Genomic DNA, 25,305 nt, shown 5'->3' on the forward strand with positions numbered 1-25,305 from the left:
ATCAAAATAATCGGCGCAAAGCGCAGACCGTGTTGCTGCCGGTATTTCCTTACCAGACAGGTGATAGCTTCAGCAGAGGCTATGCAGATTTCCCTGGAACTTTCCTGTGGTTTCGTAGAGGGGTCCACCTCCGCCTGGTCGAAATTCAGTGCGATGAGTGTGCTATAGAAGAGAAGACTGGATATAATCAGCAGGACTCAGATACATTTCAGGAGACTCACTGTAAAACAGCAACACTGGGCAGAAGAACAGCCGAGCAAGGTTCCCATTTATTCCACCTCGCGGCTAACGGCAGTGAGTCCTGCCATTTGTACAGCTCGACTGTCATATCGCCGACGCATCCCTCCCATGCCACTTCGTCAGGGGCTGCCCGGAGGAAGGCTAGACCGGAGAGAAGCCGTTCGATGCTCTTCGACAGACGGATTTGCTCTCGGAAGCACAGGATTAGAGACGAAGACTTCCCGGCGGCGCTTGCGTCATTGGAGAAGCCGGCAGGGAGCCAGGCGTGCATTTGGGGGAAGTCGCTGGTCGTTAGTTAGAAGCCAGACAGGCATTGTATGGAATAAGTGAAACATACGGAAGAACGTCAGTCTGCGCAACAGAGGCATCATGCCATGGTAGCTGAACCGGCCGGCCTAAGATCAGGCTGATCAGTTTATCTGAATTGTAGCAGCCCCAGTATATTCGTCGGCGGATCTCGATGTCCTCGTTTGTGGCTATTGAGAAGTCCTGCAATATCCAGTCGGCTGGATCCTTTTGGAAGCCTAGGTCTTGAGCCATTCGAAATGCAATTCCTATGTAATCAGTTTATATTATCATCAATGACAGGAGAAGAGGAGAATACCTGAAAGACCCCAACTCTTTGATAAATCCCCTTGTCCAAGAGCATAGAACGCCAGACAGAGAATCGTCTGGACAGTTATGATAGATGGCTGCGTTAAGCCGGACAGAATACAAACACTCTCTGCCGCTGTATAGAACTTATTTCCGAGATCACGTTCCCGGATCTCACAAGACATCTGTAGACCAAGGGCACACATAGACAAGAGCAGACCCGGGGACCAGTACTTACAGTTCTGGCGGTCGCTGAAATGATCGCGCAGGAAAGCCTCGCGGTAGATGAACATAAAATGAGAGTACTGCCATTTAAAGAAGAGGAGGAGACCGTTTGTAATGGCTTCGTCTTCGTCTTCTAGATTGAAGCCGGCGATTTCGGTTATTGGCTCGTAGGAGGTTGCGAGGAGAGATGCAGAAAGTGATATTTGCTGGTGAGCGCTGTCCGGTGGGATATTGAGCGAGAGTCCGGCCGTTGGCTGCGTTGACCAAGTATGATGGATACTTGTCGGGCCATGGTAAATCAAAGATCCTCCAGGACCTGGCTGCAGTGTCCCTTGACAGTACTTTAATGGGAACAGGGCCAGCTGCTTCGACTCGTTATGTGATCGAACAGTTGCACTGAACGACTTTAGCCGTGACTCTCGGTCTTCAGAAGAGGTGTCGGCCAGGGATAGGATAAAAGACTCGAGCCAGGCTACTCGATTCTCTAGGCTAGTTGTATATTCTGTCGAGACTGGCCGTGTTTTGCAATCAGCATCCCGGTATTCGCAGGGCTGGTTTGCTGATGAACAGCTGTGGCAGGGCTCTGTCCGAGAGCATCGCAGCTGCAGGAATTAGTACGCGCTGGCATGAGCTGGCTGGATATACCTTTCTGAACCGGCACCGCTTGCACCTGCAGCAGTCAGTATCGAAAGTAAACGAATGGTTGTCTGCTCACGAGATCTTCTTCATCTGGATAATACGATCTGCACCTCAACACTCTAGAGAGAATCGTAACTGGAAACAAACCTCCAAGTCCGTTACTCCAGTGTCTTATCGCACTCCTACCCCGCATTCTGTGGTCCACTCTAAATATTGGTTCAATTGGAGTACTCCAATCATCATTTTCAGTTGGAGTATCTTTATCTGCTTGGAGTAGTGCGGTTACAGGAAGCCGTTTAGCCTGTGGAAGATAATTCAGTTTTACTCATTCGATACAGATAATATACCATCTACAGTGTGTACAGATTGGGAACAACGCCAGCTTCGTTCCCCCAGGCAAGCAGCTTCTTGTTCTCCCTCCTGAGCAGAAGCTTCATCGAGACACACAGCACCGCCTCCACACCAGCAAACACCAGAAGCAAGATCATTGCCGTGAGATAGCGGGGCGCTTCATTCTCATGGAAGAAAAACGGACTCCATACACTTCCCAGCTGGCCGGTGATGTTGATGATCGCCATTGCACAAGCCTTCTTCTGCGCCGTGTCGCTCACCGTTGTTGCTGCCCAGCTGAATACCACGGCATTGGCCCCAAATATCCCAGAGATGTACAGGAACGAAGCAAAGTACCGCACGGGAATATTGAGTGTCGCGACGCTGATGATGAAGCCTACAATTGCCACAAGGACTGGTGTGAGAACGTGGAAGCCGCGGTCTTTGAAGCGATCGCTCGACCAGGCCACGCCGTACGCAATAAAGGCCCCAATGATATACGGCGGTGCAGTGCAGGCCAAGGTGATAGTCCGACTTCCAAGATTAAATCCCTCGACGATGGCCGGATAGAAGTAGTTGAATCCGTAGGCACTTTGGCTGCAGCACATGATAAATGCCTAGATAGTCAGTCAATACCCTGAGGACCTGGTGAGTGTGACTTACGAAAATCCACATCTTGATATCCATCACAGCTAGCTTCAAGCCGTGTCTCAGAGATGCATTGTCTTCCTGGTTGGACACTGCATCGCGCGCCATCCGATCAACCGCCAGCCGTTGCTCTTCTTCACTAAACAGCCATCGTGCACTTCCGGTATTCTGGCCTGGGAGATCTGGTAGGAGGGCTAAGGCTATCACACCAAGTACGAAACTCACTGCACCCTCGATGATAAACAACCATCGCCATCCGGGTAGTCCTGCTGTACCATCCATACCAGCAAAGATGGCGGCCGCCAGTAACCCAGATGTGGCTGTTGCTAGTACAAGACCTGAGTATAGGACTGCATAACGAAGTGCCAGCTCCTTCTTTGTGTACCAGCAGGATAGGAGATAGAAGACACCCGGGAAGAAAGGTGCCTCACAGACACCAAGGACGATGCGGACACCGATGAGGCCACAGAAACTGTTTGTACCAGCTGTTGCACCTGAGACGACCGACCAAACGCATACCCAGAGTGGAATGTAGAGAGAAGGTCGCACTTTAGTGAGGATCATGTTACTGGGTAGCTGCATCAAGATGTACCTGACAAAGGGTATTAGCACTGTTAAATTGGGAAGATATACTGACGAACCCGATGTTGACGATAGCGACTGCTGTGCTGTAATCGCTCCCTTTAAGGCCAAGATCTTCTTCGAATGAGTCGAGTTTCGCTTGTCTATAAAAATTAGCTTTAACAAAATTCCCATATGGTATGCAGAGACTCACGCAATATTGTTCCTGTCGAGGTAGTTGAACATGTAGAGAATGAAGATGATAGGCATGAGCGTGATATCCAGCTTTCGCACCATCCATTTCTCACGGGCCTGGTAGACAGGATCATCCAGCTGTGTGTCAACAATACTGCCCTCCTTCTCACCCATGGCCTCAAGCCCATCGCGCACGGGGTCCTTCTTCTGGTCAACGGCAGACATATAGGCAGCAAAGTTCAACGACAAAAGGTTAGGCTGGTATCAACACCGTTCAAGTAGCCAATTTATACCAATACAGTGACTAGTATAGTTTCCCCGCGGAATGTACCCCATATTCCGTATCAGCAAGGACATCGAACCACGCGAGGTTAAGCCAGAGCCAAAGATACCGAGTCCCATCCGATTCGTGGACTTGCGCCTCCAAGTCCTGACCCACTTGGTTGATGGAGGTCGAACTCCGTGGGAGCTCCAAATGATAAGCTCCATTATCTTCTATCTGCCAATGGAAAGATAAAAGTCTCTGTTCGTGATAGGAGGTAATTGTACCCATTCCCACTGTCACCATCCCCATCACAGGTCGGTCGAAAACGCCGGAACCTCCTGCCTCTCTCTGACCAAGACACACCAGCAGTCAGCTAACCGAACATGATGCCCGTTACTCAATGTCATCCATTGACCCATGTATACAATTTCGGACTTGGTGTTTGGTGATGGTGAAGCAGGGGGTAAGGCGCCAAGGCAGCCGGTCACATGTTCGTGTTGACCAACACCAAACACCACCAACTTAAGTTGTCTTCTTTTCTCTCATCGCTCACTGGTAAGCATCAAAAACCATCATGAATCCTGGGTTAGCGGCACTGCGTCGGCTGAATAAGCCAACAATCCAACCCTTTCACTACTTCGACCCGCGCAGCCCTCATCCGCGATGGCGACCTGCCTTCACTCAAACAGACGTCGACGCAACACAACAGGGGTCACCGACCAACACAGACAAACTTCGTCTCCTCTCTTGGAACATCGACTTCTCTACTCCGGCCCCGACAGAGCGCATGACAGAAGCCCTCAAATATCTGAACAAGCTACAAAACGAACATGACAATCGCAGGGGCCCACCCACGGTGATCTTCTTCCAAGAGATGGTCCACTCGGACCTCGAACTCCTACAAAACGCTCCCTGGATACAGGAGAAATTCTACCTCACCGACATATCCGACCAGCACTGGCGCGGGACATACGGGACCACAACCCTTGTCGACCGACGGCTGCCAGTAGGGCGGGTATTCAGAGTCCCATATGCTCTGTCTGTAATGCAGCGTGATGCTCTGTTCGTCGACATCAAACTCCAAGGCTCACTCATCAGGATCTGCAATACGCACCTCGAAAGCCTTGCGAGTGGAACTCCTAGACGGGCTGTCCAGCTTAAGCTCGCGTCAGAATTTATGCATGGATCCACCCCCAGCAGCTCTTTTGATGATAGTGAGAATGCGGGCGCTACTGATGAGCCACTTCCGACACCCCACGCTGCAATCATCGCTGGCGATCTGAATGCTTTTGCACCTGAGGATGTACACCTGCCCAGCGAATGTAATCTGAATGATGCATATCTTGCACTCGGTGGGACTGAAGGCTCCGAGGAGGGTTTCACCTGGGGATATCAGTGTCCACCCGATATAGACGGTCGATTTCCCTGCGGACGCCTGGATAAAGTCCTATTTTGTGGGAATATTGAGGCGCTATCACTGGCGAAAGTTGGACAGGGTCTGAAGGCACGAGTTGACGGGCGACTGCCGGACGAGTGTGATGGTGCTACCGAGGATGATGATTTTGAGGATATCTGGGTTACAGATCACTTCGGACTCGCGGCCGATTTTAAGATAGTGCCTTTTAGGTCTGCTTAGCGCCGCGTTTTTAACTTGTGCGGTTGGTTTGCATCTTGTCGATTCTTGTACGCTGCGGACCAGGTGGAGTCTACTGCACCTCCCCATAGCTGCAGGTTCGACAAAACACCCATCTGTGTCCATACTGAATAGGGTTGATCATAGCTTAGGCCACTTTCCCACGAAGTCAAGCAATATTCGAATTATTACTATTGTAATCAACTCGTGATCATGCAATTGGCCTTGGAAACGGAATACTCGACAGCCCCGTGGTCCACTTACTCTTATGCACACCACCTGCCAACGAAACCATTCATTCGAACCAATCCTCCGTCAATCGACTACAAATTGGACTTTCCGAGCAGATGCAAACGCCCGCAGGCAGAAATCGGAACGGACCCAAAACAGGAAAAGAACGTACTTGGGCAACGGGGATTGTGTCCACTACTCGGCAAGGCCGTTCGAGATCTCAAGCCATTGACACCAATCCTGGCGCCAGGTCGGCGTCCGCGGACAACGAGCTCATCCTCCTTGGAGCCAGTTTATTACTGACCTGTGATCGGGTTATTTGGCTGCCTAGGGATGCGTTCGGAACGTTCTGAGAATTGAAGATGCAGAGTACCAGTATAGTGATCCACGTTCGACCTGACCGTGGCTGAGCACAACGGGCACAGTTAAGTGAGAATACGAGCAACGCTGTTTCGAGCAGCTCGTAGAAAGGCGCTCATATTTATGAGGTAGAAGTCGGGGGCATTGTTGAATACGGTCATCCGGCTGACCGTCAAGTCTCGGTGGACCCGGGTCCAATGCGAAGCTTGACATTCGAGACCCACACAATGGAGAATGTACGAGTGCGTGCGCCTTCCTATTTTGATAAGGCTGGGGGCCTCGTTGGATCGGAATATGCGGAGACGCCCAGGGGGATTTGCATTGAAATTGTACGGGCAGGCTACCATATTCCCTGGCATCTCGTTCGACCAGTAACCATGCGATTGTGGCTCACAATGACAACCTGTCGAACAAGGATACAAAGATGTCGCACCATGAAATTACGGCTGGCTCGGAAATCTCTATAGATGCCATGCGATCGTTTAACTTTACCTTCTCGTGGCTCATGCTCGTTTCCGTGGAGCAGGGCCATTAGGCTGCCATTATAGCATACCCAGTAGTGGCTGAGGCGCATTTACGATGTCATCCGCGTGGGTTCATTGGAAAGGAGAAGGCCATAACCCTGGCAGATCGTCGACAAGTCCATGGCCAAGCATTAGGGAGGTATATCTACCGGCGATGCGCCCAACTCAATGCAACCTTTCTCTCCGTCGTTCCAAACAAGCTCCCGCGAATATTGCCACTTCCTCAATTACTCGCATACATCATACTGACTTCAATTAAAATTTGGCTGTGAACTACCGTTTGCGGATACCATCAAAATTACCGATATCCCCGGCATCCCGTCGGCCATTGCAGATTCCCGAAGTATCAACCGGATGCCGCAAACCACCACGAAGCAGAAGATGACGCCGCAAACTCCGGCCAATACTGCCAGGCCGCGTAGGAAACTACTTCTCGCTGATACAATCGGTCAATCTCTATGCCAGAATCGGTCCTCTGCAATTCCTCCTGAAAATGCATTGAACAGCCACCTCTCGGTCCCGACAAGCGGGCCACTGTCGCGATTGTCGCCGATCTCATCGCATGTATACTACCCTCCCAGGCGCATTCCCAGCAGCAACAGGACGTCTTCTGACACACTCGCAACCAATTCCGATCAAACGACACTCAACTATACTAGCGATGTCTCGGTGGGAAGCAACCGGAGCAACTCTTCCTCGAGCAGCCACAACCCATCATCCTGCAGCCGGATCGTCAGCTTAAGTGGTACGGTTGCCGAGCAAGATGTCGAACGACTGGCTAACAAGTACGGCCTTGCTTCTCAGATGGGGCTGCTGGATCCCAGCTATCGTGTCTTTATCAATGACCAAGGCACAGCAGCACTGTCATTCAAAGTCCTCAGCAGGGTCGCCGTCATAATGGGCGACCCAATGTGCGAGTCGGTTCAAATACCCAGTCTCCTGCAAGACTTCAAGCACTACCGCCGGCGGAAACGCTGGGGAATGTCCATCATCGGCGCCACTGGAGAGCTGGTTCAATATGCATCAACAACCAAGAAATGGACAATGATGCAATTCGGAAACAACAGAGTTTTCAACCCATTAACAAACGAAATAATCCACGAAACTGGTGGGAAGCGCATCCTCACGCAGAACCGACAGCTCCTCAATCCCAATAAGGGTGGCATCACGCTAGACATCTACAGCCCGTCCCTCCACGGCACGGACTTCAAGCTGGAAGCCCAGCTTGGCGCAATCTACGACGCGTGGCGCCTCGCCCGTAACTCCAGCGGCAAGCCTCAGGCCTTCATAACAGAATACGACCCCTTCCTAATGCCGTCACTTATGACATACATCTACACTCGAGATCCCTTGGGAGCAGTCAACGGCTTCACGGCTCTGCGCTGGCTCGGCGCAAAGGGCGGCTACCACGTCGACCCCTGTATCGCTGCCCCTGCGGCACGCAAGGGCATCAGCGATCTTCTTCTCTTTGCCTCCATGGCTTATGCACGACAACTAGGTATATCGTACCTAAGTGTTGGTTACGAACCCTCTGAGTCCCTTGGCGAAGTATCCGGCATGCCCGCTCCGATTGCGCGGCTGACGGACCGGGTATATCAGTATACATATCACCATCTTACCTTTGGCGGGAAGAAGGCGTATTTTGACAAATTCAGGCCGGACAGTAAACAGGACTCTCCTGTTTATGTGATCTTTCCTTCGAGAATCCCTGAGCCGCGGCCTGTTGTTGCTGTTGCGCATGTCGCGAATATCAGTATCAGGCGGTTGCTGTTCGAGAAAGCGAGTTGACATTGCAACGCAGTTATGTTTGCTGCATGGCTTCGAAGTTCTTACAGCAGGTGTTCGGCGTATCCTGCAACTCCTATTATTACTTTTCCTCTGTCCTTTGCCATTCTCTTCTTGCCAACACTAGGCTCTTACACCTTTCTTTTGCATTACTATCCTCTGTTATCGACCATATTTTAATATGTCCATCATGTACTACCGAGCCATCTAGACCAAGCTATTCATCTCATTCAAGATTCCTATCAATCTCGAGGTCAACTACCACCCCTTCTGAAACGATTCCAACCCTTGTACCAGATCATACCTCTTCTCCCCATAATTCATATCCCTCCGCCTACCAACGCCCTCAAACTCTTCAACCCAACGCGCTGGAACCGCAATCTCCAACCTCTTCCACCTCTTACTCTCTCCCAACTCCTCCCACGGTCCAACCCACATCCTCTCTCCCTCCTCGGACCACTCAACTCCCGTTCTAGGCGGACTCGGTATACCCGCTATGGAAAGCGAGAGCCCGCGCAGATTCGGAAGGCGTTGCCGAATCAAATCAAAAAACCCATGATAAAAGTCCCGAAAGTGCCCATCCATATGCGGCGGCGGGCGCCTGCAGATCTTGTAGACGTCTATCTCAACAGAAAGAGACGTTAAAAGCGCCAGGTGATCGCGCGGCATTACCCTCGTCACCCGGTGTAACTGGTCAATCCCCTGGCTGAGGACGAATGTGTTGGAGCTGTACAGGATCGGGAGGGACTCTTGATATCTATCACTCCATGAGCGAGAGAATCAAATATATAATAGAACTGAGTTCAGGACATACCCAATCTTACAACACCGTAACCAATTGACCGCATCAATTCTATACTCGAACCCATCCTTAAACCAAGAACTCGATCCAAGCTGCAGCATCGCGCCCTCTGCAGGCGCAGTCTCCGGACAAACAAATTCCTTCACGGGACAAACAGCATCATCGTCGCAGACGCGATGCCACCAACTCCATCGACGGGATTTGTGCCACCGCGGGTCGTAATCGTAGTCCATGTGAATCCGACGGCCTCCAAAGGCATGCAGGTAGATAATGTACCTGATTTCGGGAGGAAGTCTGGTGAAAAGTGGGCTCTGTTCTTGAGAGTTTAACTTTAACTTTGCTTGTTGGTTATCAGCTTGTTTTTGCTCCTGCCCCTGCTCTTGGCCTTGGTCTTCAATATCTTGGTCGGCAGCCTCGCAAATAGATGCGAATAGACTGCGATACTCCCATGGGAGAGTGGGCAGGTAGTAATTGTCGTAGAGAGAACCGTTGACTTTGCATGTCGAGTCTTTCACCCCTGGAGAATCGAAGGTGGCGCGCGCTGTGTATCCCGCTGGGTTAATGCGCACTGACGGCTCCCCTCGTGGTTCTGGAGTTGTCGGTATTGGTGGTAGTGGTGCTGCTGGTGTTTGCTCGGGGCGCTCCTGGGGCTGTCGTCGTTGTTGGCGCCGGCGACGAGGCGTGCGCTGAAAAAGCCGTGAGAGGAATTCCGAGGCCACCATCTTGTCTACGTTGTTGGTTGTTGAATTGAGGTTGTTTAGAGGCTGACTCTGTTGAATAAAGAGGGGTTGAGTCGGGCAACGCAGGTGGGGATTGCTACGCCCGACCGTTGATGACTGCTTGGTGCCTGCTAGTGAGCTTGTTCTATCAATAAAATCTAAACAAAATTAATATGTAAGTTTACTATTGCAGTTCACGCCCTTTGGCAAGTTCGGCCGGGGAATACGAGAGTCAGACTGCCTGCCCACATTCACTATAAATGCCTGGACGAGACATATCTACTGCCTCACTAAACATATTTTGAAAATGTCTCCTATCAATCCAGAGTGGGATGAATTTCTCAAGAAGAATCCTCGCCTCCGCCATGATGATGACCAGCGAAACGATCTTTTCTATGCAAGCCCGGCTGGCCACGCTCTTGCTACCCAGGTCTCAGTAACGAATACCACAATTCCAGCCCGTGATGAGCATCAAATCCCTATCCGTATCTATACTGCCAAGGAAAATAGAGATTGCCGTGGTGTTGTCATTTTCTTCCACTCTGGAGGGTTTACTAGCGGTTCCTTAGAGACAGAGGACGGTATATACAACTGACCATACCCTCAAACCTTTACGTTGCTAATAGCCGATAGCATCTTGTCGATACATGGCCCTCAATACTCCAGTTACAGTGATCAGTGTGGAATACCGCTTGAGTCCAGCAAATCAATACCCTATTCCCATGAACGACGGAATAGACGCATTTCAATACATCGAGAGAAACATAGAACAGTTTATCACACAATCTACTGATCCCGTTAAGGTACTGGTCAGTGGGACCTCTTCAGGAGGTCATCTAGCAGCAATCGTTTCCCAGAATGCACCCAGCTGGTTCCAGCTGCCCGAGAATGAGAGGCCGGCCAAGCAGGTCCACCTAAGTGGCGTCCTACTTCGTGCCCCGGTGACCGTTAACGCAATGGATGATGGTGCCCTAATTCCTCCTAAGTATAGGGACATTCATCAATCCTGGATGATGCAGTATCATGGAGCGGACTTGAACCGGATGAGTATGACGTATAACCATGGTAGCGTCTAATCCACATACTCCACCAAGCCGGGTTATACTAACCGTCTAACTTGCCGTATTTACAGATTCACTAGGTGTTCCTTCTAATGAGAAGACCTGTCCTGAGGCATACCCACTTTGGGGCAACCTTGCTGGCCTGCCAAAAACCTACATCCAAATTTGCGAACTGGATATTCTTCGGGATGATGCAGTTTGCTACGCTCGTGGACTTCAAGAGGCTGGGGTTGAAGTCAGGCAGGATTTCTACGAGGTGAATATCCATTGCTGCTCTTCTTGCGTCGTCCATAAGCGGGCAGACATTTTAACGCGTCTAACAGGGCCTCCATCATATATTTTGGATCTATGGCCAGGAGTTGGGTGTTTCGAGATGGGCGCAAGAGGACTGCGTTCGGGGCTTGAAATGGTTACTTGATATTTTGGATGATGATGAGGATTAGCTTAAAACAGTCCTATCTGTTTCCAATAATACTATTTTATATCACCATATATTCCTTTGGTGAAGGAGTCAACTGCGTAGACCCAAGGTAACTATGTGGATGGGGGACTATATAAAGGGTGCCCCTCTGGGCTAGCCATCTCACGCCTTTCTCAGAAGCAGCTCCGAGGAATCATGAGCGTTGACAGGCTGTTACTCCCGCTCTGCCGACTCCAGCGTTCGACCCACTGGCGAGCTCCTGATTTGAGGACATTTATAGTGCCGAACAACGGACCAAAATAGTGCTGCCGTGGTTGTGTTATAGAGCGAGACAGCGGCGCGTCGTGAAGTGTTTCAGTTGACGCTGGTGATGCCGTCTATGTGATCAGCAGCTTTTAGTTCATATTCTAAATTCTCTGAGACAAGTACTCCGTAGGCGAAGCCGGGCTGCTTCTCCATATTAAGGGCAGTTGTTCGAGGCGGGCAACTCTTTCGTCGTCTCACTCCAGTTTCGGAACCAACTGTGGTGCCCACTCCGCAGTCTCAGAGATTCATCCATCCCTGGTGCCGAAAGCTTGGTGTGTCTGTCAGACATCATTTCTGCTCTGGGCTTCTCGACTGTGTATATTCTATGAGCTGCTCCGTCTTTCCAAGCCCTGATAAACCCGCCATTTTCGCTGCATCGAGACTGGGAGACTGGGTGAGGCTAATCTGAAAGGGGACCGTGCATTACGAGCCTGGCAAATGAGAACAACTGGATGGTGTCCACCGGTCGGATCCAGCACGACTGACAAGTGGATTGACGGTGGTCTATTCGTTATTAAGACTCAACGGTTCCATGGGACTTCGCTGCCATTATGGCAGATTATAAAGATAGCCTAAACGGATACTAAAGAAACTGACTTTGGTTAGCAAGAATTAGACAAAAAGAGACGGAAATCTATCTTTCGTTCTTAATTTGATCTCGCCGGCAACTTCATAAGACCCTCGCAGTCACTGGTTGCCTGGGCAGGTGAATGTCTCCAATGCATTGGCTAGGCGGCAGAGGTTCTAATGGAAGCATCAGAGAAGCTTGGCTGAAAGGTGAGATTGGGGGGTTATCAATTCAATTGGTTCTCACTGAAGCTCTGATTGATTGGGTTTGGGTATTGAGTTGCCTGAGGTGAACTGATGCTGCACAACACTGGGTCGTTGTTTGCAGAATGAGGCTGAAGTCCTCTGCAGTCTGGAGACTTCACCTCTACAAACGACGTCAGCCATCTTCTTTTGAAAGTATTGAATCTTATTTTCCCTGACTAATTGAAGAAAAGCTGCGGAATTTCTCATTCCTTTCATCATAACTAGCTTTATCCTGGCTTACACGTATCTCACCTTCTCTCAGCTTCACCCCGCACTCTCATCACCTCCACGCTCAACTTGAACTCCGGCTTCAGATTTAATACTAATTCTATATTCTCAAGAGTCGCGTCATATTTGGCAGCTGTCAGTCTCCACTCAGCACAGAATACGAGACTGACGTCTGCCTAGTGGTACCTGAATCAGGTGACGAGGTTTCTCGGAGAAGGCGAGAGGAAGTGAGCTCAACACCAAAGTCAACACCGACGACATCTTCAGTCTCTTCTTCCTTTCTCCTCTCCAGCCAAGCTACGCAGACCACGCCATCTACACAATCCTACAAACCATGACCGAGCTACTTAGTCCGACCGGTCCAATGACCAGGTCGAAAACGAAGATTGCCAAGGCAACACCAACAGGGGAATCACATCTCCTCGCTCTCCCAGTCGAGCTGAAGATCCAGATCTTCCGGTCCTGCCCCTCCTTCACATCCGCCTCCCAGCTTGCAAGGACCTCAAAGCACCTATACGGAATATGGAACAAGCACCTCAACGCCATCTACAGCGGTATCGCGCCGGTCGCGATAAAGGAGCACTCAGCGCTGTGCGATATGCTCAAAGACTTTGAACGCATTCCTTCCGATAGCCTACAGACCGAACGCGAACATCTCATCACCGTTGTCGAAGCTTCCTCGATCGGAGGGGAATTCGTCGACACGTACCACGTGAACATGCCGGCCCAGCCATACCGCGATCCGCAGGTCCCCCAGACCCTATCGCCGTCCGAAGAACGGCGCTTCGTGCGCGCCCACTACCAGATCCTAGGCCTGCTATGCATCGACAAAGCCGCGCAGAAGAAGCGAATCGAGCAGCTCGACCTCAAGACACTCTTCCTCCTCTCCGACTTTCTGTGTGTCTTCGACGTCAACGGCTCCGAGGACGAGCAGATTGCGGATATGCTAGAGAGGGATCCGATCGCATACCGGTATTTGCAGGTTGAGCTGCGGCAGCGGCGGAATAAGATATTTCGGGAGCTGTATGGTCATGGGTACAGGCCGCGGTCGCATACCCCGTTTCAGGAAAACGGGCGGTACGCGTGGTGGTGTGATCGGCAGCAAGAGATGCTGAGGGAGATGTTGACTGGAAGGGTGTTTCGCGGGGAGAAAGGCGAGGTTGACATGTCGAAGGTCAGAGATGACATGTGGTATGACAGCGACGCGGAGTGAGGGTGAAAAACGGTCGCGGGGAGAGGCAAGGAGGGTGTTGGATCAGAGGATTGATTGACGAGTGGAGGGGTTCGCGGTCATGGGCCGAACTTGACCCAGGGGGCCAGTTTTCTCGCCAATAAATGTTATTTGTGGAGATGGAGTGCAGAATTGAAAGCAGATGCAGAAACTGAAGTCCCTGGTTCGTCGTAAGATCCACAGCGGTTGTTCCTGACCCAAAGAACCGCCACCAACAAAACAACAGCAGTCACAGTAACACAGTAACACAAGAACACCCCTGTCCCCTCAATCAGAGTCACCAACAGTCTCAGTCAACCCCTGCCAATGCTCGGCAGTCCATCCAGCCGCCCCTCCAGCGCGTCCACATCCATCCACCGTCCATGCGAGTCCGTCCCAGAGTCAGAGCCAGTCTGCTGTCCAATGGTTTTGCAGAGCCACCACAGTTAATTTCCGCCGCCAGCGCCGATCGACCCCTGATCGCAACACTAGCCAGGAACATCGCACAAAGGCCCCCGAATCAGGAAGAAACTCCTGGCGCCCAGTCGAGTCCAGAGTCCAGACCAAGGATTGGCATGATTGGCACGATTGGCAGGGACACACATGGTCCGACCGTCGTAGGGCAACCGGATGGAATGTGCCTTGAAGGGAGGGAATGAGCACAACACGCGACGGCACTGCGTCCAAGCCAGGGGTCTGAGTGAGTCCACGCGATTGTGCCTGCAGCAGTGCAGCGGTGTTCAGGGCTCAAACTTCAGGAAGTTTGTTGTCAGTTCGTGGCGTTTCACGGGTCTCTCTGCAATTGGCCTCCGGCTGGCGCCTTTAATTACCACGCCGTTCTAGCCCGTATCCAGGCAACTAGCGATTCAGTCTGGGCGCAGGGAGCAGAGTCTGGTCTCTGGATTCCCCACTTGGCTGCTCACTTCTGACTTGGCTGGCCTTGGAGGGTTGGACTGGCTCCTTTTATCGCGCGAACTCCCTCCTCGCTTTCCTTCCTCCACATCCCACACCAGTCATTCTTTTCCCACTCACCAGCTGTTTACGTTCTTTACCCCGGTCGTTGATGTGAAGTGATACATCGCGTACCAAAATGCAGTGGAAGTCATTCGTTTTTCTCTTCGCCGCCGCCGGCTCGGCCGTGGCCCGTTCTCACGGCAACCACCACCGCCACGCCGCGCGCCACCAGCACGACAGCGATGCTGTTGCGAACAACATCATTGAGGAGGAGCCCGTCACCGTGACCGAGACCGCCTGGGCCTGCTGCACCAGCTCTGCCCTGTCCTCGTCAATCCCTCCCCCCGTGCCCGCCACTTTCATCGAGACGTCCACCGAGACTCCTACCAGCACCCCAACTCCCACTCCAGAGCCCACCTCTGAGGAGCCTACTTCGACCGAGACTCCTACTCCTACTCCCACCCCGGAGCCCGAGACCACCACCTCGTCCACCTCCACCGTCGCTCCCACTACCACTGAGGAGCCCACCAGCACCGAAGCCGACCACTCTCAGTGGACTAACACTCCCTCCGGCGACTTCTGCACCGACGGCTTCGGCGAGCGCACTTCGCAGCTCATCACCGGCAACAAGGACACCTACGCAGGCAACGTTGGCACCCCATGGGGTAGCAACATGGTCGAGGTCAGCGCCGAAAAGGCCGCCGAGTACAAATACGTCGTCCAGTTCCGCGGCAGCAAAACCGAGTCTCTTTTCGTCGCCATCTGGAACAAGATCGGCCCTGACATGAAGATGACCGGCTGGTACAACGGGAACGCCGCCATCAAGTTCAACCTCAAGCCCAACGAGATCCGCTACGTCGCCTTCGACGAGAACTCCCAGGGCTCCTGGGGTGCCGCCAAGGGCGACTCCCTCCCCGTCGACGCCTACGGCGGCTACTCCTGCACCTGGGGTGAGTTCGACCTTGGCAGCACCAAGAACGACGGCTGGTCCGGCTGGGACGCGTCCATCATCCAGGCTGAAGCTGCTCGCGCCGCCAAGGCCCTCAACCAGCCTGAGATCCTGGGTATGAAGATCTGCGCCGCGGACAACACCGGCTGCTCCATCATCGGCAAGGGCGGCTCCCTCATCAAGGACGCCTACGGCTTCAAGGACCGCTGGATCGACGGCATCGGTGGCAAGGTTCCTGAAGGTCCTGTCCGCATTGTCGCCCACCTTGACTACGACGAATAAGCGCGTGCCTACGAGTCCATGAGTGAATCAGACGCATACGTTTGTAAATAAATAATCTTCTTTTTACTTACTTACAAATCTGGTCGTACTTAGCTTGGCTGGTCTATACTTAATACCTTACCGATACTCTGCACATTCTCTCGGCTGAGGCCTGTTTATAATTCATTAATTGGAATGGTTTACGCTGAACTTTTGATCATTACTCAGCGTAATACAATCCTTGTCTACGAGTAATGCTACCATTAATATCAGTAATCTATTATCTGGAGACACTCCGTTGAGAGTAGAAATATACCGAATAATACCATCTGGCCATTCAATTAACGGTTAGCGTTACCCGTTGTTGGGTGTTTGCATGTCAGATATATATATATATCTCCCTCCACCCTTCGGTTGAGATGATGAACACGACGGAATTAATGTCCTTTAATATGACTGACGCGCCTGCAAAACCTACCAGTGGAACAAGATTAACTGGCCGTACTATTACCGATCGCTTCCTCAGCTAGTTTTAGATTCTTGGTTCGATGTTAGACCAAAATACGAACCTCTGCCCACCAAGTGGGTGACAGAGTCAGAGTAGATAGATAGACTATATGACCGAGTACAATAGACTGGACCAAAATAGACGGAGAAGGGCTGAGTTTCTGAGTATTCTAAAAACATAATATGAAGATCTAGTGCTACATTATTTCTTCTTCCCCCCAAAGAGTGGTTTCTTTGGCACTCTAGCCAACCAATACATAGCCAGCGCCCCAAAGATATTGATGACAATGTAGACAATAAAGATGCCAAAGTTTCTCCACCGCTGGTCATAGAACGCATTAACGCCTTTGAGGTACAGATTGGTCTTTCCAACCGTGCAGTAGGTGCATAGATCCGTCGCATTATTGTCTTGCAAATACCCACCAGCGGAGTCAATATAGGCCTGCATATACTGACCACAGGTCTGTCCCGACGGTGGCGCAAAATGGAGCAGTTCATTCGCGGCACAGACCACGTCTGTATTAGCGACGGCGGTCGTCATCATGCCTTGGACCATGTATGTGAATGGTGACACGCGATACATGAAGATCCAGAACTGCGGAAAGCTGCCTGGAGCCGCTAGCACGCCGCAGAATATCAGACACATCATGAACAGCATGTTAGCTACATTCCCGCCCTGCTCTGCGTTTTCGACTCCGGCGATGATGAAGTCGGTGAAGGTGCAGGTGAACATCATGAAACCCCACAGGAAGAGGAAGAACAGTGCGCCTCGTTCGGCGACTTGGTCTGCTGGTTGGGCATTTTGGTATAGTCCAATAGGGTAGTAGAAGCAGAGGAACATGACAACCGACATTAATGTGTTCCAGGGGATTTCGACGAGGATTTGAGACAGCATAAACACCTTCCATGAATACGCTTTAGAGGGCCGTTCACGGACCTCATAGAGCGATCTTTGAATGACGAAATACGGCATCGTCTGTTGCACAAGCTGGCCGAAGACTGTCAGGAGATTGAAAATAGCGAACATCTGGTTTTGCAGGCCCTGGACAGTATTAGGGGCCTTGAAAAAAGCGAACCCTGAGATGAAATTAGCATATAGCATAAGGGTGGACAGGATGCTGAAGCATATTAGTACTTACCAATGAAGGCCGAGACCAAGGTAACCAGAGAGGCCTTGGAGTATAGATAAGAAGGAGTACGCCAGTACTGTTGGAAGACTCTGTGGGTGACCTCCCAAAGCTGCAAGCCAAATGGAGCAGCGAATTCACGTAAACTAGCAGCGTCCTCGGCTTGAGGTACAATCTCTTTTCTGTTTGTTCGTAACCGCTGGAGCTCAGCCTGGACGGCTTGGGATTCTGGACTCTCCCTCCATGTGGCGTGCCAATCCACCTTACTGCTTGACCCTGGGGCAGCGCCAATGGCTTCGAGCATCCATTCTGCAGGGTTGGCACCATGTGGGCAAGGAGGCGCGCCATTGCGTTCAAAGTATGATATCATGTGCTCGGAATTCGTGCCAATGTCACCGAAGTAAACGGTTCTTCCGCCACTCGCGAGCAATAGCAGGCGATTGAACCGCTGGAAGAGCATGGATGAAGGTTGGTGGATAGTACACAGGATAGCTTGTCCACTCTTCGTGAGCTTTTCGAGGAGATCAAGAATAGCCCAGGAAGTCTGGCTGTCAAGGCCAGAAGTAGGCTCATCAACAAACACCAACAGTGGTGGTTTAGCTGCAAGCTCAACCCCGATGGTCAATCTCTTGCGCTGCTCAACATTAAGTCCTTCGCCAGGAACACCGACAACAGCGTCTGCGTACTCTTCCATGTCCAGGAGCTTGATCACTTCATCCACATAAGCAAGCTTCTCTTTCCGGGGAACATAGCCTGGCTGACGAAGAAGAGCACTGAAGTTAAGCGCCTCTCGAACTGTGGTCGTTTCCAGATGCAGGTCCTGCTGCTGGACATATCCAGTCTTTCGCTGGAATGATGCATTTCGAGGATTACCATCGACAAGCATCTCACCAGTGATAACGCCCATTGATACTCTATCGGCCAAGCAGTCGAGAAGAGTTGTTTTTCCAGCGCCCGATACGCCCATAAGCGCTGTCAATGTCCCGGGTTTTACCCAGCCGTCGACATTATCCAAAATACGGCGTGTTTTGCCCTTGATATCAACGTCGTAGCACACATTACTGTGGGGTCAATGGTTAACTAACGCTCAAGCGGTACTGGGGAGTAAGGTAGAGCGTTGACATACCTCCAGTGGAACACACTCGTTGCCTCTTGGATAGCACCCGGTTCTTTATTAGGCATACTTGCCTCAACAGTATCAGCAACAGCCAAAGCGCTCGAAGGCTGCGGATTGCCGAGTTCAGCGTCACTTTTACTCTCTTTGAACTGCGCGGGTCGATGTCCTCGACGGAAGACAAGAACTTCGCCTTCCGATTTCTTTGCTGTGACAATCTCGGTGAACATCATATACGTAGCATGGAAGAAACTAATAACAGTTAGGAAATCAAGCACCATATAGACAAGGGGAGGGGTGACACACATAATAAATCCTATCACAATCCCAATATTCCGCCATTTATGGCTAGGGTCATACTGGAAGGACGCCTTGATGTAGTCTGTTCCTTGGACATATTCGTTTCCAGCAACAGCGCCAACGGCCGAGCATATACGATTTTCGTTACTGATATTGGCATACCCCGACACCGTGCTGCTTGGGATGAATGATGTGCAAAGATACTGACGACCGGCAAACTGTTCCCAATTAGCGGATAGGCAAAAGTGCGATAGGCGGAGGCAAACCTCGTTGATCATGAGTGATTCGAAAATGTACGCCATTGGGTCGATGTAGTTGATCCACCTAGACCAGCCCAGCATGTAGTCAATTGGGATGACGAATCCAGTGAACATGACAAGTGCCAGGATTAGAAGGGCTGCTGGTACCATGGCTTGCGACAAGGTACGAGAGGCAGAAGCGATGGTACGGAAGATGCCAGACATTGCTAGTACAGCAAGGAAGGACGTAAATAAGTAGAAGAAGAATGGGCCGGGTTCGCGACGAAGATTGCTCATAAAGTCTGCCACGGTCAGAATATACTCCCTCAGACTCAATTAAGGGAACTCGAAGGCCATAGTCCGCATATAAGAGACCTACAGATAATCAGATTAAAGACAAGGGTGTTTAAAACCTTGTACGGCATATCCATCAGGGCAGAGGAAACTGCTTCAGCAGACGGGTGGTAGAAAGCATATCGATCATGCTTCTCGACAATTCCCCGCTGCGCATAGAGCGTTAAAATTTCCAAAGCAGAACTGAATGCGTTCATCAACACTGCAAAGAATAAAAGCGCAGACCGTTGAAAGAAGCTTCCGGTGGTAAGGTTCAAGTTGTAGTATATGGAGGAGACGATTAGCCCCATGACAATATTACCAACCAGCATGCCGACTGTCAAGGAGGGGTCACCAGCAAAGCGTCGATATGCACGCCACAAGCATAGGCCTATCTGCTGCTTATAAGATAGAGTGTAGGGGGACTTCGCCCGCTGGGCCCTCGCCTGCTGCTCTCGTTTAAGCTCGCGGAATCTCAAAGCATCAGCTCCGTTGATTGGGTGCTCGGCCTTGTACGCTTCAATCTCGGCTTGCAACCGCTGATAGGCCTCACTGTTGTGCCAGGCTGCAGCGAACTCATCTGGCGTTCTGGGGGCTTTGTTTTCAAATCCGGCACGGACAATACGCTCTCGCGGACTGGTCATAGAGGTTAAGAAATCAGGGGTAGTTTGACGTTCGGGACACTCAAATCCTAGATCGATAAAGTACTGGCGAGCCTCATCAGCGCGGCCAAAGAAGATTTGCCGACCTTCGTAGAGAACTATGGCTTTGTCGAAGAGGTCGTATGCGCTCTGGGGTGCTTGATATATGGAGACCGCGCAGGTGCTCTGGAATATTTCCGTCTGCAGTCTCAGCGTCTTGCAAAATTCGATAGCGTTCGCGCTGTCCAATCCTCGCGTTGAATTATCCCAGCATTGGAATGGTGCGCCAGAAAGAGCTGCCTCAGATATCGTAACACGCTTTCTCTCCCCACCGGAAACACCGCGGACGTACTCGTTGCCAACCTTTGTGTTCTTGGTATGACTGATCCCAAACATTGCCATCACCACATCCCTTAGATGGTCAGAGAACATAGAAGGAGTAACACCAGAAGGTAAGTTCCGTGGCCTGCGGGCGCGTGAAGCGAAGGTCAAAGTCTCGCCAACAGAGAGCATAGGGAAGTGGACATCGACTTCAGCGGTGTAAATTGTGTCACCCCGATGATGGGTGTGCATTTCCCTGGCCGTCACGCCCTGGTAGTTGAAGTAGGACTCCTTGTCAACAAAGAGGCCGTTTGTCTCCCCAGCAAGAGTTTTGAGGAAAGTACTGCATCCAGACCCAGGAGGCCCTAGGACCACCAGCATCTCTCCCCGTTGTACGACACCATCGAAATCGCGAAGAATAGCAGCACGGCTCTGCCCATGGCCCAATGTCTGGCGCGCAAGCCCTATGGCCTCCAGCCACACGTTGGGAACAGTCTTCTGATAGCGGGTGCCAGCGCTATAGCCGGAGACCGTCATATTCTGGAAGCAAACACTGCTGGTCCGCAACGAGGCACCGCCAGATGCTACCTTATCGACAAGGGCCCTGGCCCAGGCGCGAGCGTTAAAGCTCGAACTATTGGGATTCAAGCAGGAGTCCGGATCTGTCTGGGCGAAGACTCCTCCATTTGGGTGGCTTCGGGATTCCGAAGTGAAAGTACGAGCAAGAAACTGAACGAGGCTGTGTCTCCGCCCTGTTTCCTCGATGGCATCCTTCAGTTCTGCATCTTGATCCCCGGATACGTCAGTTGTAGAAGTTTCGTGACCACCTCTGAGTTCAGAGCGGCTGTGGTTGAGTCCTGGTAGAGGTCCAAGTTCACAACTGCCCATGATCTGGGCTATGCGGTCGTCATCGTCCAAGGGGTCAGCACCAGTTGGTGGCATGATGGGAAATATACAGCCCTGTAGCAGGGCTAAGTGTCGTATTTAGTCTTGGGCACCAACCGTAGTAAGTGAGAGAAGAGCAAGATAGTACCAGGTGGAAGCTCCAACGCACGGCAATCTAGAAAAAGGGTGAAGGTGGCCTCTCTAATTCCGGACATTGTAAAAGAAACCAGCTCCTTTTCTACCTTTGTCTCAGTTGTTGTCAACGGATCCCGGATCCAACATTCTCCATGCGCCTCCAGGCTGTATTGTTCTGTTCTGCGGTAATTTATTCGACCAATAGACGTTCACAGTACCGGTATGTCCGCTTACTCAGCGGATCGGTCTTTGTTCCGAAGCCCTCGCTGGTCAACTGGTCAGCATTGAGGTTACACGGGCTCATCGGAAACATCACTTCCGGTGCAGGCATAAAGCAAAATTGATCTGCTGATTCTGTAGCTTTGCTGTCAGGAATCCATTTGCGTCGGGGTTTCACCGGGAGGAGAGAGGGATTCTTTTGCCAAGGTAATCAAGGTCTACTCGGATAGAGCCAACAAAGGGAACAAAGGACCCTGGCCCTAGAAGTTCTCCGAGCCTTCGAAAGGATTCAGCCGGGAACTGACTGCAAGACCGTGGAGGCATATCCCAACTTTCTAGATTATATTTAACTGTTTACGTTTTGAGCCTTAATGCAATACACTAGGAGATATGCACGTCAGGACGGGTGTACTACATGGAACTCTCTTTGAACACCCCGCGATGGAGATTTATTGGCCTTCAGATGGCACGATAAGGCCGAAGTCACTTGCGTCTGAGCCAGGGATGTGTTTACTGACTCAAATCATGCATTCTTCGCGTAGCTCGGCGTCGGCCACCGAGGCTTTATGGTAGTACAACGTATGTCAGCCTTAGAACTTGCCAATCTTCTAGTAAAATCGCTGCTTGTAATAGCATGTGTTCCATAACACTATACCAGGGCACGAGAAATGGCAAGACCGAGAAATCGGTTCTGATTAGCTACTGAGATTCCATGAGAATATGATAGATGAAGGCAGTAGGCTTATCAGGCATCCTCCAACTGTAGTCGTATGATGTGTTATGTATATAGCTAGATCCTGCCGCCCCTTCCTCCTAAGGCTACTTCATGCTGGGTGGCTCTTCCTTCTTTTTGTTTCTTGTGAATATTCTAGCAACATTTTGACCGTGGAACTCAATCTGAACATCACTTCCAGATCACTGGCGACACAGCACTAGTTCACAAAGTCGAAGTCAAGAGGCGCCGCGAAGCACCAAGGGCCACTGCAGACTGGTCCCCAGGGTCGAGAGCAACCCAGGCAGCAGCAGCGATGTGGCTTAATGTGCCCTGAAAAGTCCACACTCTGCCAATTCCATTGAAAGCCAATCTGCTTGTGTTCCGAGATAGCCTTATATCTCATTATTAACACTGCTAACCGCTTCTTTATGGCGTGAAGACCCCAATCCTCGAAAAAGGAGGGCTGATCAATTTCAAGCTCCGGTCACAATCCAGCGGATTCGCTCTCTCCTACCTCTTACACCGAATACGATAACCGCTGCGACCCGGAGCTGATATCTTAACCAACGGACATCGAGTCTCTTGTACGGTTCGAACTTCGCGATAGAGCAAGGCGCCAAAAAGATGGCTCACCACAACGTATAACCCCAACCGCAGCCCAATATGTCAGACAGTCTGGCCTTTATAACTGGATACACTTGGGACATTTGGAGTTCTGAGCTGCCCGAGAGCTAATAGAATTCTAGAGCAAGATAGAAATGATCCAAGACTTGTGTAGGACCTATACTACGGCGACGATTGGCGCAATACCCACCTGGAGGCTTTTGATGAAGAGGTCGAGTGCGAGGACAACGACCTAGGAAGGAATGTCGCCGCGGAAAAAACGGGCACTGGCAGACACTTGGAAACGGGCTGTCTTTGATTTTCATCAATGACAGTGGAAATGTTACTTTCTGAAGAAAAGGGTTACTCAGATATTCTCGTCGACCATGGCCAGTCACTGTTTCTGTTCCGTGATAGCCGAGATATTGCGATCTCAGTTCATCGTACGTTGATACTCTCTATCTTGTCTTCTCTCAGCCTCGTATGTGATGGAGGATATAACTCAAGCTCTACTTTCAATATAATACTGATGATGGCTGGAAGGAGATTCTATATTCTTTCCGTTGAGTATAATAATTATAACAAGACCTCTTGTTGTCGTTATATCGGCCGGGTATATGAAGTATCTAGATAGATGCCGACTACCCGACCACGGACGAGAAAAAGATCCCGATAACGATGTACCTAGTTGATATTGACCCATTAAATGGCTTTATCGCCCGAGGAACCGGGCGGCCGATGCTGCAGTCAACCATGTCCTCTCGGCCGACGAGACAGTTGCCGGTGTCGTCATTGTTCCACACTGACCCGACAATGACTTCACCGCGCATATAAGTATGAATATAGACAGCGCCCGAGACGCCAAGATAGAATTCAAGAAACAAAGAAAGAGGTAGCAGGAAAAATACAATCCAGGAACGGAAAGAAAAAGAAGCCAAAATGCAAACAAACCCCACAACCTACGCAGCACACACCTTCGAAGCAGGCCTCCACGACCAAAAACCGTCAATAACATTCCAATCCGAGAAATGGGAATCCCTAGCCGAAAAGGCTCTACCGGCAACAAGCTTCGCATACGTCTGGGGGTCCGCGGGGCGGCGCGAAACCGACGAGCGCAACCGCACCGCATTCAAGAAATGGGCTATCCTGCCGTCTCGACTCATTGAGACGAACCGGCTGCCGAATCTCAAGACGACCCTCTTTGGACAGACATATGATTACCCCGTCGCGATGGCGCCGGTGGGCGTGCAGAAGATTTTCCACCCGGAAGGGGAGCTGGCGGCGGCGCTCGCCGCTGAGGAGGAAGGGGTTACGTATATCGTGAGCACGGCGTCGGCGACGAGTATGGAGGATATCGCCGCGGTGAGGGAGGATGGCGGTGGAGGGGGCGATTTCAAGCAGGGAGGGGATGGGACGAAGAGCGTCTCTGGACCAGAATGGTATCAGCTGTACTGGCCGTCGAATGAGCATCCCGAGATCACGGCGAGCCTGGTAACGAGGGCGAAGAAGGCCGGATACAAGGTACTTGTTGTGACTCTGGATACTTACATGCTGGGCTGGCGGCCGAGTGATCTGGATAATGGGTATAATCCGTTCATCCGGAAGGACAATATCGGCGTGGAGATGGGCTTCTCGGACCCGGCGTACCGGGAGCACTTCAAGAAGAAGTACGGCAAGGAGATTGAGGAGGATATGAGCACTGCCGCTGCAGAGTGGGTGCATATCGTCTTCCCTGGGTCGAACCATTCGTGGAATGATATCCGGCACTTGCAGGAGCTGTGGGATGGCCCGATTGTGCTGAAGGGTATCCAGACCGTGGCCGACGCGAAGAAGTGTGTCGAGTATGGAGTACAGGGGATAGTTGTTTCCAACCACGGCGGACGCCAGCAGGATGGAGGCATTGGATCATTGGATGTATTGCCGGAGATTGTCGATGCGGTTGGGGATGATCTTGAGATTATATTCGACTCTGGCATCCGTGGTGGAGCTGATATCGTCAAGGCATTGGCACTGGGCGCAAAGATGGTCCTCCTAGGCAGGCCATATATATACGGACTGTCCATCGGAGGCAAGCCAGGAGTAGGACATGTCTTGCGCTCCATCCTAGGGGACTTATCCTTGACGCTACATCTTTCTGGGATCACCGATATCAAGAAGGAAAACTTAAACCGGTCAGTCCTGCGGCGGATTGACTGTTAAATATATTATATAA

The 25,305-nt window shown here is 51.2% G+C and overlaps 9 protein-coding genes across 9 annotated transcripts; 6 read left to right on the forward strand and 3 right to left on the reverse strand.

Moving 5' to 3' along the window:
• Nucleotides 1-2,011: 2,011 nt before the first annotated feature.
• On the reverse strand, nucleotides 2,012-3,564 carry ASPVEDRAFT_178101 (uncharacterized protein). The gene is made up of 4 exons (XM_040808806.1): nucleotides 3,452-3,564; nucleotides 3,318-3,401; nucleotides 2,692-3,268; nucleotides 2,012-2,645 (listed from the first exon to the last, which is right to left on the reverse strand). The coding sequence occupies exons 1-4, from the start codon at nucleotides 3,532-3,534 to the stop codon at nucleotides 2,049-2,051; spliced, it is 1,341 nt and encodes a 446-aa protein (XP_040673231.1). The 5' UTR covers nucleotides 3,535-3,564; the 3' UTR covers nucleotides 2,012-2,048.
• Nucleotides 3,565-4,271: 707 nt separating this feature from the next.
• Nucleotides 4,272-5,333, forward strand: ASPVEDRAFT_142572 (endonuclease/exonuclease/phosphatase family protein; the record flags this gene model as incomplete). The annotated part of the gene is made up of 1 exon (XM_040807846.1): nucleotides 4,272-5,333. One exon carries the CDS (start codon nucleotides 4,272-4,274, stop codon nucleotides 5,331-5,333), a length of 1,062 nt encoding a protein of 353 aa, XP_040673232.1.
• Nucleotides 5,334-6,826: 1,493 nt separating this feature from the next.
• On the forward strand, nucleotides 6,827-8,233 carry ergS (the record flags this gene model as incomplete). The annotated part of the gene is made up of 1 exon (XM_040807840.1): nucleotides 6,827-8,233. The coding sequence occupies one exon, from the start codon at nucleotides 6,827-6,829 to the stop codon at nucleotides 8,231-8,233; it is 1,407 nt and encodes a 468-aa protein (XP_040673233.1).
• On the reverse strand, nucleotides 8,031-9,807 carry ASPVEDRAFT_46771 (uncharacterized protein). The gene is made up of 2 exons (XM_040813640.1): nucleotides 9,045-9,807; nucleotides 8,031-8,987 (listed from the first exon to the last, which is right to left on the reverse strand). Exons 1-2 carry the CDS (start codon nucleotides 9,752-9,754, stop codon nucleotides 8,489-8,491), a joined length of 1,209 nt encoding a protein of 402 aa, XP_040673234.1. The 5' UTR covers nucleotides 9,755-9,807; the 3' UTR covers nucleotides 8,031-8,488.
• A 154-nt stretch (nucleotides 9,808-9,961) lies between these two features.
• On the forward strand, nucleotides 9,962-11,302 carry ASPVEDRAFT_46772 (putative lipase/esterase). The gene is made up of 4 exons (XM_040813641.1): nucleotides 9,962-10,332; nucleotides 10,385-10,816; nucleotides 10,884-11,068; nucleotides 11,136-11,302. The coding sequence occupies exons 1-4, from the start codon at nucleotides 10,059-10,061 to the stop codon at nucleotides 11,253-11,255; spliced, it is 1,011 nt and encodes a 336-aa protein (XP_040673235.1). The 5' UTR covers nucleotides 9,962-10,058; the 3' UTR covers nucleotides 11,256-11,302.
• A 1,687-nt stretch (nucleotides 11,303-12,989) lies between these two features.
• ASPVEDRAFT_93842 (uncharacterized protein) lies at nucleotides 12,990-13,793 on the forward strand (the record flags this gene model as incomplete). The annotated part of the gene is made up of 1 exon (XM_040818765.1): nucleotides 12,990-13,793. A coding segment is annotated over one exon (804 nt), but the record flags the coding sequence as incomplete, so codon positions are not given.
• A 1,087-nt stretch (nucleotides 13,794-14,880) lies between these two features.
• Nucleotides 14,881-15,975, forward strand: ASPVEDRAFT_33697 (putative allergen Asp F4-like; the record flags this gene model as incomplete). The annotated part of the gene is made up of 1 exon (XM_040810771.1): nucleotides 14,881-15,975. One exon carries the CDS (start codon nucleotides 14,881-14,883, stop codon nucleotides 15,973-15,975), a length of 1,095 nt encoding a protein of 364 aa, XP_040673237.1.
• Nucleotides 15,976-16,663: 688 nt separating this feature from the next.
• Nucleotides 16,664-21,478, reverse strand: ASPVEDRAFT_88724 (uncharacterized protein; the record flags this gene model as incomplete). The annotated part of the gene is made up of 6 exons (XM_040818394.1): nucleotides 16,664-17,538; nucleotides 17,601-18,649; nucleotides 18,715-18,954; nucleotides 19,009-19,220; nucleotides 19,269-19,543; nucleotides 19,621-21,478. The coding sequence occupies 6 exons, from the start codon at nucleotides 21,476-21,478 to the stop codon at nucleotides 16,664-16,666; spliced, it is 4,509 nt and encodes a 1,502-aa protein (XP_040673238.1).
• A 2,554-nt stretch (nucleotides 21,479-24,032) lies between these two features.
• On the forward strand, nucleotides 24,033-25,292 carry ASPVEDRAFT_142740 (uncharacterized protein; the record flags this gene model as incomplete). Its single annotated transcript, XM_040807863.1, has 2 exons — nucleotides 24,033-24,471; nucleotides 24,529-25,292. The coding sequence occupies 2 exons, from the start codon at nucleotides 24,033-24,035 to the stop codon at nucleotides 25,290-25,292; spliced, it is 1,203 nt and encodes a 400-aa protein (XP_040673239.1).
• Between the last annotated feature and the right edge of the window lie 13 nt (nucleotides 25,293-25,305).

Source organism: Aspergillus versicolor (genome assembly GCF_001890125.1).
Source record: "Aspergillus versicolor CBS 583.65 unplaced genomic scaffold ASPVEscaffold_13, whole genome shotgun sequence".
In the NCBI taxonomy this organism is placed as follows: domain Eukaryota; kingdom Fungi; phylum Ascomycota; class Eurotiomycetes; order Eurotiales; family Aspergillaceae; genus Aspergillus; species Aspergillus versicolor.

Excerpts from the sequence above, each read along its gene's own strand:
- ASPVEDRAFT_178101 (XM_040808806.1), bottom strand. The coding sequence starts at position 3,534 with ATGGTGCGAAAGCTGGATATCACGCTCATGCCTATCATCTTCATTCTC. Across the intron at positions 3,269-3,317 it reads GTCGCTATCGTCAACATCGG|GTACATCTTGATGCAGCTAC; the intron begins GTTCGTCAGTAT and ends ACCCTTTGTCAG. Across the intron at positions 2,646-2,691 it reads ATATCAAGATGTGGATTTTC|GCATTTATCATGTGCTGCAG; the intron begins GTAAGTCACACT and ends CTGACTATCTAG.
- ASPVEDRAFT_46771 (XM_040813640.1), bottom strand. The coding sequence starts at position 9,754 with ATGGTGGCCTCGGAATTCCTCTCACGGCTTTTTCAGCGCACGCCTCGT. Across the intron at positions 8,988-9,044 it reads TTACGGTGTTGTAAGATTGG|ATATCAAGAGTCCCTCCCGA; the intron begins GTATGTCCTGAA and ends ATGGAGTGATAG.
- ASPVEDRAFT_46772 (XM_040813641.1), top strand. The coding sequence starts at position 10,059 with ATGTCTCCTATCAATCCAGAGTGGGATGAATTTCTCAAGAAGAATCCT. Across the intron at positions 10,817-10,883 it reads GAGTATGACGTATAACCATG|ATTCACTAGGTGTTCCTTCT; the intron begins GTAGCGTCTAAT and ends CCGTATTTACAG. Across the intron at positions 11,069-11,135 it reads TCAGGCAGGATTTCTACGAG|GGCCTCCATCATATATTTTG; the intron begins GTGAATATCCAT and ends CGCGTCTAACAG.